The 15,593-nt window shown below is 37.8% G+C and overlaps 6 protein-coding genes across 8 annotated transcripts; 4 read left to right on the top strand and 2 right to left on the bottom strand.

Annotated features, from left to right (window-relative positions):
- Nucleotides 1-366: 366 nt before the first annotated feature.
- On the top strand, nt 367-1,494 carry LOC125593218 (actin-depolymerizing factor 8-like). The gene is made up of 3 exons (XM_048769499.1): nt 367-521; nt 822-1,087; nt 1,157-1,494. Exons 1-3 carry the CDS (start codon nt 519-521, stop codon nt 1,305-1,307), a joined length of 420 nt encoding a protein of 139 aa, XP_048625456.1. The 5' UTR covers nt 367-518; the 3' UTR covers nt 1,308-1,494.
- A 1,886-nt stretch (nt 1,495-3,380) lies between these two features.
- Nucleotides 3,381-4,454, top strand: LOC125593219 (uncharacterized protein At3g61260-like). Of its 2 annotated transcripts, none has more exons than XM_048769501.1 (4): nt 3,381-3,546; nt 3,693-3,756; nt 3,834-3,915; nt 4,064-4,454. In XM_048769501.1, the coding sequence occupies exons 1-4, from the start codon at nt 3,537-3,539 to the stop codon at nt 4,259-4,261; spliced, it is 354 nt and encodes a 117-aa protein (XP_048625458.1). In that variant the 5' UTR covers nt 3,381-3,536; the 3' UTR covers nt 4,262-4,454. The 2 variants fall into 2 exon arrangements, with proteins under 2 accessions (XP_048625458.1, XP_048625457.1); XM_048769500.1 differs by having other exon boundaries at nt 3,388-3,546; nt 3,690-3,756.
- On the bottom strand, nt 4,391-7,864 carry LOC106365528 (DEAD-box ATP-dependent RNA helicase 8). The gene is made up of 10 exons (XM_013804948.3): nt 7,269-7,864; nt 7,088-7,148; nt 6,577-6,811; nt 6,274-6,512; nt 5,930-6,181; nt 5,667-5,847; nt 5,413-5,501; nt 5,251-5,324; nt 5,039-5,172; nt 4,391-4,775 (listed from the first exon to the last, which is right to left on the bottom strand). Exons 1-9 carry the CDS (start codon nt 7,532-7,534, stop codon nt 5,094-5,096), a joined length of 1,476 nt encoding a protein of 491 aa, XP_013660402.2. The 5' UTR covers nt 7,535-7,864; the 3' UTR covers nt 4,391-4,775; nt 5,039-5,093.
- A 639-nt stretch (nt 7,865-8,503) lies between these two features.
- LOC125593217 (bifunctional protein FolD 4, chloroplastic-like) lies at nt 8,504-10,196 on the top strand. The gene is made up of 5 exons (XM_048769498.1): nt 8,504-8,780; nt 8,870-9,162; nt 9,238-9,474; nt 9,551-9,718; nt 9,798-10,196. The coding sequence occupies exons 1-5, from the start codon at nt 8,597-8,599 to the stop codon at nt 9,966-9,968; spliced, it is 1,053 nt and encodes a 350-aa protein (XP_048625455.1). The 5' UTR covers nt 8,504-8,596; the 3' UTR covers nt 9,969-10,196.
- Nucleotides 10,172-12,629, bottom strand: LOC106365526 (putative threonine aspartase). Of its 2 annotated transcripts, none has more exons than XM_013804946.3 (10): nt 12,297-12,629; nt 12,169-12,219; nt 11,969-12,089; nt 11,831-11,870; nt 11,610-11,691; nt 11,272-11,523; nt 11,029-11,192; nt 10,741-10,870; nt 10,543-10,647; nt 10,172-10,445 (listed from the first exon to the last, which is right to left on the bottom strand). In XM_013804946.3, the coding sequence occupies exons 1-10, from the start codon at nt 12,441-12,443 to the stop codon at nt 10,356-10,358; spliced, it is 1,182 nt and encodes a 393-aa protein (XP_013660400.3). In that variant the 5' UTR covers nt 12,444-12,629; the 3' UTR covers nt 10,172-10,355. The 2 variants fall into 2 exon arrangements, with proteins under 2 accessions (XP_013660400.3, XP_013660399.3); XM_013804945.3 differs by having other exon boundaries at nt 11,781-11,865.
- On the top strand, nt 12,572-13,800 carry BNAA09G51850D. The gene is made up of 3 exons (XM_048769502.1): nt 12,572-12,765; nt 12,900-13,094; nt 13,507-13,800. The coding sequence occupies exons 2-3, from the start codon at nt 12,927-12,929 to the stop codon at nt 13,594-13,596; spliced, it is 258 nt and encodes an 85-aa protein (XP_048625459.1). The 5' UTR covers nt 12,572-12,765; nt 12,900-12,926; the 3' UTR covers nt 13,597-13,800.
- Nucleotides 13,801-15,593: the final 1,793 nt, after the last annotated feature.

Genomic DNA, 15,593 nt, shown 5'->3' with positions numbered 1-15,593 from the left:
AGCTTAAATTAAACCGGTTTGTCAATCAATTAGTACTTCGTAGGATTGGAAAGTGCTCTGGGCCTCTCTATCTTTTAAATTCGACTGAATCCAGTGGCACATTTGGGGCATAGCGACTATGATCCACCGAAAACAAAAGCCTGAGGAGACCAATCATGTCAGAAGAGAAGAGAAGAGAGAGGGTCAAAACTTGAAGGGAAAAGAAATAAAACATTGGTACATCATGTAGACCTCAACGCTCCAATGTTCTTCCGACCAAAACTTTCAAGCTCACCACAAAGTAATAAAGAAATATAGAAATGTATTAGTAAGAATGAGTAAAACATATTAAAAACCATTTGAAAATATATTATACAACAAAGTCGTCTATTCTGAAGACGTGATCCCAGCTGGCTAAATAGACCAAAGAAAAATAAGATCAAAACAGCCCCTCCTTTCTCTCCACTTTTCCTCCATTCCTTTCGTTTTGATCCAACCATCAAAACCGGGTTAAGGATTTCCATCTCAACAAAGAAGACATGGTAAGTTCCTACACATCTAGTCTTAGATGATGCATGGCTTGCCTTTACATACGTTTCTGATTTTTCATCAACCAACTGTGAGGCTAAGTGAAATGAATTCCCATTTGGATGTTGTTGTTGGATAGGTATATGGTGGTGATAATGTTAGGATTTCATTTTTTTTTAAATATACTAATTAGTTCTGTGGTATTTGGTTTGTGTGATACGTTATGGCCATATCAAAAGTTTTGTCTGTTATTTAGTTAGGAACATCATGAAGAAGGGTTCATGTATGACTAATAAATGATTATGTTGTGACAGGCTAACTCGGCATCTGGGATGCACGTGAATGATGAATGTAAGGTCAAGTTTATGGAGCTGAAAGCAAAGAGGACTTATAGGTACATCGTGTTCAAGATTGATGAGAAGGCTCAGGAAGTTCAAATCGAAAAGCTTGGGAATCCAGAAGAGACTTACGATGATTTCGCAAACTCCATCCCCGAGAATGAATGCCGATACGCAATCTATGATTTTGATTTCACCACCGAGGATAACTGCCAGAAGAGCAAGATCTATTTCATTGCATGGTAAACACATTTGTGTAGTTCATGATCTGAATAATATGTGAGCTTTTGATTGATTGATTGATTGATCAGGTCACCTGATACATCAAGAGTAAGGAGTAAGATGTTGTATGCAAGCTCAAAGGATAGGTTCAAGAGAGAAATGGATGGAATCCAAGTTGAGTTGCAAGCAACTGATCCTAGCGAGATGAGCCTTGACATCATCAAAGAACGAGCTCTGTGAGCCCCAAAAAATCATATCATATCATTATTCTAAATGAACCACTGCATCTTTATTTATTCCTAAATTGTTTTGTATGTTAAAGCTTGTTTAATTTGTATCATTGACATTTCCATTTCCCTTTGGATATTTCTGCTCTTTGCAAACAGTTTGTGTGGATTATATGTCTTAAAACTATTATGTTTTTTTTTTTGTTTTCTCACAAGCGAAACAAAACAATGGTAAGATAGTTTCATTCTTGAGCTTTCTTTCTGAAAACTGAACCATTCAGGTCTCGAGCCAGCGGATACGATGCATGTATGACTGCGACTACTTGTGCTTGAGAATCGTTAGCGATGGAATGCTTCCAGTTTTTAGGTAGACTAAGAGCATGATTAACGTAAATACCCAAATGGGTTTCTAATTTTTTTTTTGTCCGATTTAAAAAAAAAATTAAAAAAGAATCAATCGCGGGCCGTCACGTATTTGTGGGGCCCGCGAGCAATACAAAAACCCAACTACAAACGCCTCTTATTTGGCTACCTTCTTCCTCGGTTCCCCCGTTTTTGTGGTCCCCCCCCGCCGTAAAAACCCTCCTAAATACCCCGTTAATGCTGCTCTAAGGGCCCGACTGGTTTAAACGCATCGGTTACGGTTGCGGGTGCGAGATTTTGCAAATGCGGTGGTTGCGATTTCAAGTGTTATTAAGCGTTTTGTATGACTGGTACAACGTTTGAAAATTGTTGCGTTTGCGGGATATTTGTGACTGGATTATAAGATATTGCAGCGGTTTAATAATAAATGACCCATATCAACATATTATAACATTAAAAAAATGTAAAAAAACATACTATTGTAATAAAATATAATAATTATCAATATAATATGATTAATAAAAATATTAGGTTTATTTATAAAAAATTCAAATTAGTTGAAATTTATAATTTTAATAAAATTTGTTTTGAAGATTTACATTAAAAAAATTAAAAAAAATATTTTATTTCATTTTATATATGTGTATATCTTTATATATGTGCGTATAGAAATGTTTAAAAATTCTAATAAATAGTTAGTTTAAAGTTTTTATAAAGCAAATTATGATACTGTTTGTGAATTTTAATTAATATATAAAATCTGTATATATATTTATTTATAATATTTCCATTTTAAAAATAATTTTATATTTATTTTTCCATCCGCAACCGCAAACGGTAGTTGTAACCAGTATTTGATTTCAAGAGGTTCGGAGCTGTTTGGACCGATTTGTATGATTGTTTCAAACCGCTGTCAACCGCTACCAACCGCAAAAGCTACATTTGTGGGTTACAGCGGGAAAACCAGTCACAGTCACGCCCTAAGCCATTTGTTATTTTGTTTTTATTACAGTTATGAAGATCATCCAACATGCAAAAACTCGTGTTATTTATCTGGTAATAAGAAAAACAACAAAACAAAAAATGCCAAATAATAATGCATTAGTAAAACAATGTAGTGGACTTAGTATGGAATGTTTTAAGCATATATCATCCAGACTTTTCTCTCTCTCTTTTTTTTTGTATTATTTTTAATATCGATTCCATTATTTGATTAAAACAAATATTATAAAAGAAAGTTCACAAAAAAAATCTAACCAAGTGGTCTTGACCTAGTGGTAAAAGGGTTTCAGTTGGAGCTTCTGCCCTGGGTTTGATTTTCCTTAGCCACTCATAGACACCTTAAATGGCAAGAAAATCCGGATTTCTATGGATCTCTTGGTGATTAGTCATTGGTTATAGAAAAGTTTATACGATCACATCAAGGTTATAAAAAAAAAAGGACGAAAAGCAAATGATAAAAACAAATACATACGTCTAATAAAAAAATTTGGGTTTTCAAAATTTGTTAACTAAAATAGCAAAATTAATTAGATTAGTTTATATGTAATGTTATATACATCGATTTCCACATTTATGTTTTAACGATTAACAAAACTCTTTTGAGAGTTCCACAAACACAAATCATGACAAAAATACGAGCAATTAGAAAACACGCGATGCTCGCCATTTTTCCAATATTCGTTTATTTTGCAAGCTGTAATACATATTCTTCAAGACAGATCGAATAAACAATGAAAAGACTAACACAGACGGATGGAAAACCATCAGAATCAATTTTTCCGATCAAACATATCATTATATCTTTTATAAATAGAACTAAATGTTCTTTTAACCTTCAATTAGACCCTAAAGCTCGAAGCTATTTTCCTTTTCTAGAATGGAGACAGGTAATACTCCTATCACAAACTTACATTATTGTTATCACCCTGTGAGAATGGCTATTTGGATCCAAAAGCAATTTGTTTTTGTTTTTTTAAATTGTTAACATATAAACACTTATGAAGTAAGTTAAAAAAAAACACTTGTGAAGTAGGAAAAGCGCAGTTATCCGTCGTCGAGGCATGGAAGGAAGAGAAGATGACAAAGGTCACTAGCAAGTAAGAAACAACACAACCCCCTTTTCTAAGGTTCCGCAGTTTCTACACGACGCTGTGACAATTCTTCTAATTTGCAGGACTCAGAAGAAGCTCCATGAGATTTCAGGATGGGAGAATAAGAAAACAAGAAAGATCGAATCTCAAATCGCTAGTCTCCAAGTAAGTCCCACCAAAACATCTCTTGTTCTACTTGATGTTTATGACTCTTCTCTATTCCTTAACTAAATTGATGTTCAAATGAATCTATCAAAAACAAGAAGCAAGTCAACTACTAAAAGACTGCTGCATCAAATGTTGTTTTCTGCAGCGGAGGATGGACGGTGAGAAAATGGAGGAAACAGAGAAACTGAGGAGCAAGAAAGCAGCAGTTCACGCAAAAGCACGAGAGAAGAAAGCGAAGGTTCAAACTAGACGCGCTCAAGAGATTCTCCATGCCGAAGAAGAAGCTGTTAGGCTTCAAGCCACTGGACAGATTCCCAACAAGTCATCTTGCAGCTGCTTCTGACATACATGTGTTACATATTACTACCACCCATCTCCCCCCCCACTCCTATGTCATACTTGTATAATTTATGTGTGATTTTGGTTGTGTTTTTCATGAAGAGTGCTAAAATAATTGTATACGTCACACATGTGGACGAAACAATGCAAAGACTTATTATTGAAGTTGAAAAGCTGAAAACATAATATTAAAGACTCACGAAAGCACAGCTACAAGAAGACGCATCACAACATTTAAACCACTGACCAGTCTATGACAAAGAAAGACACATAATAGCATCAAACGACTTGTTAAAACTACATTTAAAAAAAAAACAGACTTCACTTCCATTACTACCCGGAAATTCAAACCTTCTAGGCCCTTTGTCTATATGTAGTTAAATCTTAGAAACAAGGGAAACTCAAAGACGCACAAATAACATTTTGGAGGTAGAGGCAGAATGAGATGACTTTTTGGGTTGTGGTTGCCCTGCCATTGGCTAGATAATCACAACTTTCTTCCCATTGCTTCAACCAACCTGAATAATAACACAAATCCGAATAACTTTTTAGGGATCTCATGTAAATAGGGAGCAAGACTAACTCAAAAGAAAATTTGTAGCATAAAAAGGACGAGAACTTTGTCTCCTAAAGATGTAACATGGCGTCTTAGATCTTTCATAAACACTATGTATTGTATATAGTACAATAATTATACTATAGAATCTTTACATGTAGTAAAAGGACCCAAAAGTAGGAACTAGGAACAATTCAAGTCTGTCCGTAAGTTGATATTACTTACCACTTATTACTGAGACACCTAACAGGAGACCAAGGGGGGGGGGTCAAACCCTTAGTTATTGGCAATAAATTGTCTGATCGATATGTGGAGGAATTTGCTTGATCTCTGTCCCAAGCTCTTGCTCAATCCGGTAACTACAAAAATATAAGACTAAGGTTAAACAACAAAGGTAGGCAGCATGAGTACAAACCAGTTAAGAGAGAAAAACATACAGGTTAAAGCGGTCCTCATAGGTGATGAGGTTCACAGCTAAACCAAGATGGCCAAACCTTCCTGATCGACCAACCTGAACAGCAACCGGGTATCAAAATCAAATGACCATCGATCAATGTGCAGGAATCAGTTACAATGTAGATATCTGACTTCCAGCTTACCCTGTGGAGATAAGTTTCTGCAGTCTTTGGGAAATCAAAGTTTATCACCACATTGACTGCTTGAATATCAATCCCACGTGTGAATAGGTCTGCATCATCAAATCATCAAACCATAAACTATTCAGGTGAAGGACTTGTCATAATTCACAAAGATAAAATAGCAAAACCAGTGTAACATGATGGCCTCAGACTAGCCACTCTTTGAGTTCTAAGAAGTGAATTAATTGACCAGCATAAGAACACTTAGGGCATACCAGTACACACGAGATTCCGGCATGCACCATTGCGGAAGTCATGGAACACTCTGTTTCGGTGGTCTTGAAGCATCTTTGCATGGATGTAAAAGCACGAATACCCAAGTTCTGTAATTTTCTTAGCTAAGAGCTCCACACGGTTCACAGAATTGCAGAAAATGATGGATTGGTTGATTTGCAGCTGCAGAAAGAGAAGAAGAAGAGAGTCAATGCCAGCTAAAGAAAAGAAAAGAAAGCAATCAATACTTGAGTTCAAATCTAACCTTGGAGAATAGTGTATTCAAGCAATGAATTTTCTGTCGTTCTTCAACAAAAGCATAGAACTGCGTAATACCCTTGAGCGTAAGCTCATCCATGAGATTGATGATGTAAGGATTCGTCAGAAATCTATCCTTAAAATCCTTTACAGTGACAGGAAACGTGGCTGAGAACATCAGTATCTGACGATTTTGGGGAAGAAAGCTGATCAGATGCTCCACTGAAGGTTGGAACTCTTGAGATAAAAGCTTATCAGCCTGAGATAAAATAGATTTATATCAAAACTAATATAGATAAAAAATAAAAATTGAGAGTAATAATACAAAGTAAGCAGTCCACCACCATATACCTCATCCATAACAAAGACGGAACAATCTTTCAAAACACAAACACCCTTCTTGGTAAGATCCAGAATCCTCCCAGGAGTTCCAACCAGTAAATGGACAGGCTGATACAAACGCATGATGTCATCTTTTAGACTGGTGCCACCGGTGGTCACCATGACTTGGATCTTCAAATGCTTCCCAAGCTCCTTACACACCTGAGATGTCTGAAGGGCTAACTCTCGAGTTGGAACAATTATCAAAGCTGCAAACAAGAGAGGGCATCAGCGATAAACTAGGTTTGGAAGTAAACAATTAAAAACAGGAACCTTGAATGACGTTGTTATCTTGGTCAATTTTTTCCAAGACAGGAATACAAAAGGCGGCAGTCTTCCCGGTGCCGTTCTTTGCTCGGGCAAGGATGTCTCTACCGGTTAAGGCGATTGGGATACTCTCTTCCTGAATAGGAGAAGGTCTTTCAAAACCCTTCTCATAGATTCCCATTAGAAGCTCTCGTTTCAGAAAATAGTCTTCAAACTCGTTTCCTTTAGTTGCAGTCACATCCTGAACATGATAGCAAGTGAAGAATTGTGCAAATAGATTCTCACACAGGTTTTGTATTAAGCACATAAACCAAGAGCTTCCTTGTATTAAGAGCTAAGGTTAAAATGTGGGAAAATATCACAAACAGTACAACTTGGTTTATGTATTGAGCTATCTAACAAACGAAACACAACAGAAGGCATGTGGAATAATCAGTCCATGTACGCTTAGGAAAACAAAACAAAGGTGAAATCCTAATTTTATTATCGTTTCGTGCTTCCAAGAAGTGAATCTTACCTCAGTTCTGAAGCGAGTATCAGGTGCAGGTAGTTGTAGCCTCGCCTTCCAATCTTCCGAACTGGAGAGAGAAGAACACACAATGAATATAAGCACGCCTCTAAAATAACACTAAACACAGTTCAATGCCATTGTAGTAAGATAGGACAAGCAGCATTAAAAAGAAGACAAAGCTACCAACTTTGTGTCGATGGCTTGGGACAAAACACTCTTCTCAACTTGTGCAACTGCATCGCCGTTACTGTTACCGCCAGAGATCTGGGGTCTTCGAAGCCATTGTTGTTGCACCTGCTGTTGCTGAGACGTGGCTTGCTGAAACTGTGGAGGCGGCTGCTGTTGGTAACCCGGCCGAGACTGGAAATTAGGGTTAGGGTTGATGGCACCACGGCCAGCGCCAATCCCTGGAGGATACCTTCCTCTGTTGTTGTTGTTGTTGTTGTTGTTCATCACCACAAGAGTTTCCTTCTTATCGATCCCTAAAACGCTAATCTAACCAAACACTCTGCCTACGGGATAAGATCTGTACAGCAACGTCTAGTGTTTCCTACGGTTGTTGTAACTCAAAAATAACAAAAAGGAAACTTGCGGAGAAATCTAGGGTTGAAGCGAGAGATAAATAGAGAGCAGATCTGGGAAAATTTTTAAACTCAGCGAGATTCGAGGATTGATAGACAGTAAACGAAAGAGGTCCGGTCCACGCGAGGAAGGAGAGAGAGCGAGAAATCAAAGGAAGGCTTGAGAAAGACAGAGACGGGTTACAGGCAGACAAATCTCTCTGTAATATTAATAATAATAATGTTTTTCTTTCTGATTTTGTCTGATATTTTGGTGGGAGATACAGATGGATCATGGCTAGATAACCACGGCCTTGGGCTTGGGGAGTGTTGAACGGGCTTTTAAATTTTCTTAAATTTACAAAAACTTACACTGTGTTTCTTTTTATTTACCTAGTCATCAACCACTTCCTTTTCTTACAAAATTTTCTTTTCAAAATAAATTTCAGTGTAAAATTTATTTACAATATTTCTCACTTTATTTTTTTTATTGATTGAAATATAGTTAAATCTATAGATAATGATGTTTTTATTTTGAAAATATGTAAAATTAAGATTTTCTTAATTTGTATAAAATAAATTTCAAAACAACAACACGGATGGAGTATTAACCTGACATGTAGTTTGATAAAATCAAGGACTTCTTCCCTTTTCCTAAGACTATTATATAAAATTTGCACAAATATTTTTGCTTGATCAGCGAATCGAAGATAAAATAATTAATTATATAAATTCTTTTATTTAAACACATATAATAAATTCTAATGAATTTCCCTATCTTTGAACTTGAAAAGGAATAAAAAGAATATGGGCAGGTGGCTTTAGCAACCCTAGCTATTTATATATGTTAAAATAATCAGACTTGCAACAACAACAAAAAAAGAAAACCTCTAAAGCCCTAAATAAGTTGGGAGCCACGACGAGCAGACAACTATTCTCTTTGGCCGGTAATAAAATGGCTTCTGTGATGTTCACCGACTGCTCCTCCATCTCTTCAACTCTCCTACACGTTAACGGCCGCAGAGGCGCCATTCTCTTCCCTCACTGCGTTGGCCAGCTCCGCCTCCGGAGCACTGCCTCTGCCCGTGGCTGCTCCATCTCCATCCGCTGCTCTTCTTCTCCCTCTTCTGCCACGTCAGGTAAATGGAAATTTCAGAACTGTTTTTGTCTGAGAAAATTGAGTTTGAATATTCTATCAAAATCATAAAATTTGATTTGCGCTTGGTAGTTGATGGGAAGGCTGTGGCTAAAACCATTAGAGATGAGATCACACTCGATGTTTCGAGGATGAAGGAATCTATCGGCGTGGTTCCTGGATTAGCCGTGATTCTTGTTGGGGACAGGAAAGATTCGGCCACCTATGTGAGGAACAAGAAGAAAGCCTGTGAATCCGTTGGAATCAAATCGTTAGAAGTTCGTCTAGCTGAAGATTGCTCTGAGGAACAAGTGTTGAAATCCATCTCGTGCTTCAACGATGATCCATCTATCCATGGAATCCTTGTTCAGTTGCCTCTTCCATCGGTAACTTTATTTTCATATCTTGAAAAAAAAAAAGAACAGAGTTTTGAATGTTTTTATGTGTATATATATGTGTAGCATATGGATGAGCAGAACATTTTGAATGCGGTTAGTATAGAGAAGGATGTTGATGGATTCCACCCGCTAAATATTGGACGGCTTGCCATGCGTGGTAGAGAACCGTTATTCGTTCCGTGTACTCCTAAGGGGTGCATCGAGCTGTTGCATAGATACAACGTTGAGATCAAAGGGAAGAGAGCGGTTGTTATCGGAAGGAGTAACATTGTCGGTATGCCAGCTGCTCTGTTACTGCAGGTGATGATAGTGGCATTTGTTTTCACTTGGACTGAGATAATTAATTGTCACATTTTTTTTTGGTAAAATGGTGTAGAGGGAGGATGCAACTGTTTCCATTATCCATTCAAGAACCAAGAACCCTGAAGAAATCACACGGGAAGCTGATATCATAATCGCAGCGGTTGGGAAACCAAACATGGTTAGAGGTAGCTGGATTAAACCGGGTGCAGTCATTATTGATGTTGGGATTAATCCTGTCGACGTAAGTGAACAATTTGGACAGTATCATAGTAATGCAGATCAATGCAGTGTTTTGACATTCATATATTGTAAACTCGCAGGATCCAAATGCTCCACGTGGATATCGTTTGGTTGGAGACGTGTGTTACGAGGAAGCTTGCCAAATTGCATCAGCCATCACACCTGTACCTGGTGGTGTAGGACCAATGACCATTGCTATGCTTCTGTCCAATACCCTGATATCGGCAAAGAGAATTCACAACTTTGAGTGACCTTGTAGGAAGATTGATGGCTTTTTTTTTTTTTTTGGAATTAATAAGGCTTTTCTCAGGATACAATAGTCTTTTATAAAATGTCTCTTTTTTTTGGTTGTATGAAACCAAACATGTTCTTTTGATGGAAGGAAATGGCCTTTTGGATTTAACAAGTCTCCACAAACAGTCTGATTCTTGCTTTCTTGTGTTCGTCTTTGACATACATAATTTTAACTTTTATAATTTTGTGGGTGGATGTCAAACATAGACTTTTTAATAACAAAAAAAAAAACCAGACGGGCATTAGCCTAGTACATGTTGAAAGGGTGCTGTCCACATGTTACAAATTCTTAAATCTTTCCTAAAAATTTCCTACAGAATCAGATTCAAGAGAGCAGAAATCAATCAGCAACAGCTTGTACGGAGATCAATCCCGGCTTCAAAATGATCTATTCCTGCTCCATTCTCCTCTCTCTTCTTCCTGAGAATCGTAATCTATTCAAGGATATAACCAATGGTCCTAAAGTTAGACTTCAAACTCCACCATTAACCATGACATGCTGTTGTTAGTATCTTAAAAGAAATGCCAAACCTTTGGCTTCGCTATCGAGTTCCCATAGTATCCTATGCCAAACGACAGTGACGAGTAAGCAGCAGCTATCTCTACAGCGTTTAGCTCCGGCCTATCTCCAGGGACCTTGAGTGGAATCAGAACAAGCAAGGCAAAGCTAAGATTAACAATCAAAAGAAGGAGAAAAACTGAGAAGGTTCTTCTAACTCTTAGGCTTACAGATACAGAAGCATCCGCCTGAACTACTAGAATTCCACCAGTTTTGTCAGTATCTCCACGCTCTGAGCCCTCTTGTTGAATGACAGAGCGTAAAACCTTCATGGCGGCAGATGCTGGACCAGCCTGTGAACTATGAACATAACAAACCACTTTTTAGCTCTTCCGATAAAGAAGTGCAAAGCCACACCAAAAATAACATAACCATTAAGAAGTTTAGCTCTTCCGATAAAGAAGTGCAAAGCCACACCAAAAATAACATAACCATTAAGAAGGTTTATGGAAGTATACAGTGATAATGAAGTACAACATTCCCTAGCTGCAAATCCTTTCATAAGATACTCTCCAGCTCCAGATACACAACAGCCCACTATACATGGATCTCCAAATAGCCCTTTAGAGGCTGCCCAACATCCAGAACCATAAGTTGCTGCCAGACCTACACGCCCACTAATCTGAAATGCAATATCATTACATGATAATCAGTATTGTTTTTTTCCTTTCTGAAGAGAACTAGGAATTGATTGTTATTACCTTCATTGCAATACCACCACTTGATGATCCACAAGCAATGCGTCCTGCACTGTCAACACAGATAACGCCAACAGTATCCATAATCTTATCCTCATCTACTGCTGCACACAGTGACGGTCTTTCCTCGCATGTTCCATTCTTCTCAGTTTCCCTTTGTCGTTCTTCAGAAGAAAGGTTATTCTTTGCCTCTACCGCTGAAAGCATACTCTTAAACTTTCTCCACTGGTTTCTTGCTCTCTCTGTAACCAGCCACTGTTTCCAACATAGGAATATACTAAACAAATAATTCTCCAGGTGAAGTGATTGAGAGTAAAGATGGAGAATGGGGAAATCTGAACCTGATCAGCTTCTGCGACAGTTTCAGGCAAAATAACATGTTTGGATTGAGCCCAACGTCGAGCTCCTTCACCAACCAACATCCTGAGGAGGCAGATCAGAAAGTTCAATGCTTGTCGAAACATATTCAAAGGAGGGTTGTGATATTAGAACAAAGAAGGGTGATTGGTTACATAGGAGGTATACGGCCTAATAAGCTTGAGCCACTCATCTGCTCCTTCACCAACAAAGCAGCGATCTTGATGGCATTTCTGACACCTGATCTACAGTTCACATTCCAAAATATTCAGCAATCCGATAAAAAAAAATAATGTAATGTTGAAACACAAGTTACAAAGAAGAAGGTTGAGATGAGAGCAACCTGGAACAGCTCCAACGGCACCAAAGATCCCAGAATGACCATCCATAAGACTAGCATCACATTCCACGTGTCCATCTTCTGTCAGATTAGAGCCTCTTCCAGCATTTGTGCTCGGATCGTCCTAAGATTCACATGAGAATCAGCCACTCTAGCAGCAGAGATATACAGAGTTATTTTAGCTATAATCAAGAGCAAAGTACCTCGAGGACTTCAATAGCAGCTGAAACAGCATCTATGCAACCACCAGAATCCTAAACTCAAGCAAAGATCACACATCATATCATTTAGTTCTGTATCATTCAGTGAGTGTGAAATTAAATAGGAGGACCTGGCGAAGAATAGTCGAGGCGGCCAGGCAAGCACGTCTAATGACGGATCTAAGAGCTTTCTCGTTAGCCACCGCGTGATATCCGGCACCGACGTGAACCGCCACGAAAAAGCGCCGGCTTTTATCTGCCGCTCCGTCGCAAGCCATCTTCTTTTTCAGGCGAAACCTCTTTGAACCTTTGATACAAGAACCTTGATACACGCCGTTCTGAATTAGAGAGGTAACGTCGTGTCGTTTTGAAGATCCATTTGAACAATTCCTGCTGTTTGAATTCTATTTTTTCTTCGGTGGCGAAAGACCTTATTGCCTATTGAAGAACAAGTAAGGATTCGAGGTGAGGGGGGCAAAAGACGAAAAACACCCTGAGTAGTCAGATCAATTGCAGAGAGAGAGGCCAAAACTCAATTTCATTTCACCCTCGAGTCTCATCTTCTTCGTCGTTTCCGATCCTCCTTCTGATATCGCTAAGGTACTCCGGAATCATACTCAATTCGAAGAATCTGTCATCATTTTTTCGCTTGTAGTTTGCTGTTAGCGGGATAGGGTTTTGCATTTTGGGTTTGATGTTACTGATGGATCTGGTCGTCTTCGGTTTGGAATCAGGAAAAAGGAATCTGTATCTAAGAAAAAATGGGAGGAGGAGCTGGAGGAGAAGGAGGCGATTTCAGAGCCAAAGTGTGGAGTATGTCTGGTGGGCCTTACTGTAGGCCCAAGCACTGGCGTCGCAACACCGCCTTTGCGATGCTCGGCGTTTTCCTTGTCTGCATCCCCATTGCCATGAAGTCTGCCGAGCTCGAGGTTTTATTCTTTTTCTGTGTAGATAATTTTGTGTAGATAATTCTGTAGCTTATCAATAGAGATTCATTACATGCCAGTTTGGATGTTTCTCATCATACACTCTGTGTGTGAATATTGTATTAGATAGCTTTGTTTTATCTCTTACACAAGAACGTTGTAATGTGTCGCAAGTAAGATTAACAATGTACGTTTGTGTTGGGAGATTTTATTGATTGATTGATTCTTGAACTCCTGAAACTTAAGTGCAACAGATATGGTTTAGAGATTGGTTTGGATGCAAATGATCGATGGCTTTTTATTTTATTTTTGGAAGCCTGATGCTTGATTCAAGCCAATTGTTACAAGGATCTAGCACTTATATATATATATTGTGTATCATGACTAAAACAAAACTTGTTGTTTTTGATTACAGCAAAGGCCGCACATGCCCGTACGTCCAATTCCTTCTCAGATTTGGTGCAAGAACTTTGGAACCAAGGACGATTACGAAAAAGAGCATTAAAGACTCTTGTTTTGCTTGCTGTTGAGACAACTCTCTTTGGCTTGGTTTCTTGTTTTGCAGACGACAATGTGAGCGCATGACAAAACCCCCTTCTAGATTTTTCACAGTATTGTGACCATAATAATAACAATCTCTCTTTGCCTTGCCGTGTTGTTAGACCACATGGGATCTTCCCAAATTAAGACATTTCATGTTTTTCCAGAATCCCAATTTGATCAGGGTCAGGTTTTATCTAAGGTAGAATCCATCCGAGTTTTTTTTTTGAAACATTATTATGCGATTTTACCTTTAACCAATTATCGGAATAATGCTTTAAGAATCTTGGGTAAACGACCTATTTCTCTCTCAGAAGTATCATATAGTAACACTTCCACGCAATGTTTCACCCTCGTCTTAATTCCCTATTTATTGAATTTAAAAACGTATATCCCCATCATTTGAATGTTCGAAACATATTTACACATAATAACTGGTTTGAATGGTTTAGAACAAAACCGTGATATGAAATCACTTATACCAAATATCAAACCAAATTAAAACATGACCCAGCTTTAATTTGATTCGTAGATCAACCAAATTGACAATAAACCGAACCTAACTGTTTCTCCTTTCCTGTGATGAATAAAAAAAATCACCTTCTTCTCATCATCTCTACCCAACATTTTTCTCTCCTCTGTGTGATGAGTAACAAAATTCACTCGCTTCTCTTTCATCTCTTCCACTTTGATTGATCAATGATTATTATTTGTTTCATTTCTTTCGCTTCTCTACATTTTTCATGAGTGATTTTCTTTTGAAGCAAACAAAATGGGAGAAAAAAAAAACTGTAATCTCTGGTCTTTAGAAGAATCTGATGGAGAAATACATATAACAAACTTAACAAGATAATGAATATCCAGCTTCATCATGTCTTACAGCTTCAAGTTCAAAGGTTTCTCTCTCTCTCTCTCTCTCTCTCTCTATGCCTCTGTCTATATCTCGCTTCTTCCGCCTCTCGCCGTGGCGTTAATGGCGATACCGGACAAGAATCCCACTGCGTCGGCGTTACCGGTGCCGTCTTCACGAAGAATCCTCATCGTCGGGGTCACTGGGGTCATCTTCCAAAGAAATTGAAGTGACAGAGTTGAGAAATTGGTGTGATGATGATGACTGTTAGTTGAAGAAGAGAATAATCGGGGAAGATGAAGATAAAGATTTAGGATTTTTAATTTTTAATTTTGTTTTAGATTTCGGTTTTATGTAATTTTGATTTACCCATTTTAAATGAATCATAATTCGGTTAACTTCATTTATAATTGGTTATAAAAAAAATTGGTAAACACTAAACCAAATTAAATTACGGTTTATGTGGGATTGCGTTTAAAACTTAAATATCATGTGTAAATATGTTTCTAACTTTCGAACGGTGGGGATATATGTTTTTAAATTCAATACATGGGGAATTAGGGCGAGGGTGAAACATTGTGTGGAATTATTACTATATGATACTTTTGGTGGGGAAACAAGTCGTTTACCCAAGAATCTTCGTTTAAAAGGTACGTGACTGGATTGATGATTATGCCAAAATGCCGAATAGCTAGAATTTGCATTTTGATGGTCTATGGATGATCTTTATTCTTATGTCCTGTGGCAAATTGTTTTAAGGCCAATAAAACATTGACACACACAATACATCTTCTAACAAGAAAATGGGAAAAGAAAATTATAACTTTCTTTAAATATTTTAAATATATTAGAGAAAGAGAGACTGCACATGTTTTTCCTGCTAGTTAAATTATACACAAATTTTAACATCTTTAAAATCGTGTGTTTTGGTTGGTAAACTTGTGACGTAAGTGGGAAGTTGTCGAGGGGATAGCCTGTAAGTTATCTTTTTAGATCTACGAAAATAATGTAGGAGTTATTCGATTCATAACATATCTTTTAGACAAGAACGGTAGAAAAAGAAAGGAGAAGCAGTGGTTAGAGTTAAAAGCTGACGGTCTCAAGTCGCCACA

Source organism: Brassica napus, chromosome C9, assembly GCF_020379485.1.
Source record: "Brassica napus cultivar Da-Ae chromosome C9, Da-Ae, whole genome shotgun sequence".
Lineage (NCBI taxonomy): Eukaryota > Viridiplantae > Streptophyta > Magnoliopsida > Brassicales > Brassicaceae > Brassica > Brassica napus.
This window is presented reverse-complemented; position numbering and strand designations above follow the sequence as displayed.

Coding starts and splice junctions, on each gene's coding strand:
- LOC125593217 (XM_048769498.1), top strand. CDS start 8,597: ATGGCTTCTGTGATGTTCACCGACTGCTCCTCCATCTCTTCAACTCTC. Junction 8,781..8,869: donor TCCCTCTTCTGCCACGTCAG/GTAAATGGAAAT, acceptor TGCGCTTGGTAG/TTGATGGGAAGGCTGTGGCT. Junction 9,719..9,797: donor TTGGGATTAATCCTGTCGAC/GTAAGTGAACAA, acceptor GTAAACTCGCAG/GATCCAAATGCTCCACGTGG.
- BNAA09G51850D (XM_048769502.1), top strand. CDS start 12,927: ATGGGAGGAGGAGCTGGAGGAGAAGGAGGCGATTTCAGAGCCAAAGTG. Junction 13,095..13,506: donor TGAAGTCTGCCGAGCTCGAG/GTTTTATTCTTT, acceptor TTTTGATTACAG/CAAAGGCCGCACATGCCCGT.
- LOC106365528 (XM_013804948.3), bottom strand. CDS start 7,534: ATGAACAACAACAACAACAACAACAACAGAGGAAGGTATCCTCCAGGG. Junction 6,182..6,273: donor CCGTCTTTGTTATGGATGAG/GTATATGGTGGT, acceptor ATTTTATCTCAG/GCTGATAAGCTTTTATCTCA. Junction 5,848..5,929: donor TGAATACACTATTCTCCAAG/GTTAGATTTGAA, acceptor CTCTTTCTGCAG/CTGCAAATCAACCAATCCAT.
- LOC106365526 (XM_013804945.3), bottom strand. CDS start 12,443: ATGGCTTGCGACGGAGCGGCAGATAAAAGCCGGCGCTTTTTCGTGGCG. Junction 12,220..12,296: donor CCTCGACTATTCTTCGCCAG/GTCCTCCTATTT, acceptor GCTTGAGTTTAG/GATTCTGGTGGTTGCATAGA. Junction 11,866..11,968: donor TGCCGTTGGAGCTGTTCCAG/GTTGCTCTCATC, acceptor ACTGTAGATCAG/GTGTCAGAAATGCCATCAAG.
- LOC125593218 (XM_048769499.1), top strand. Junction 1,088..1,156: donor AAGATCTATTTCATTGCATG/GTAAACACATTT, acceptor TTGATTGATCAG/GTCACCTGATACATCAAGAG.
- LOC125593219 (XM_048769500.1), top strand. Junction 3,757..3,833: donor ATGACAAAGGTCACTAGCAA/GTAAGAAACAAC, acceptor TCTAATTTGCAG/GACTCAGAAGAAGCTCCATG. Junction 3,916..4,063: donor CTCAAATCGCTAGTCTCCAA/GTAAGTCCCACC, acceptor TGTTTTCTGCAG/CGGAGGATGGACGGTGAGAA.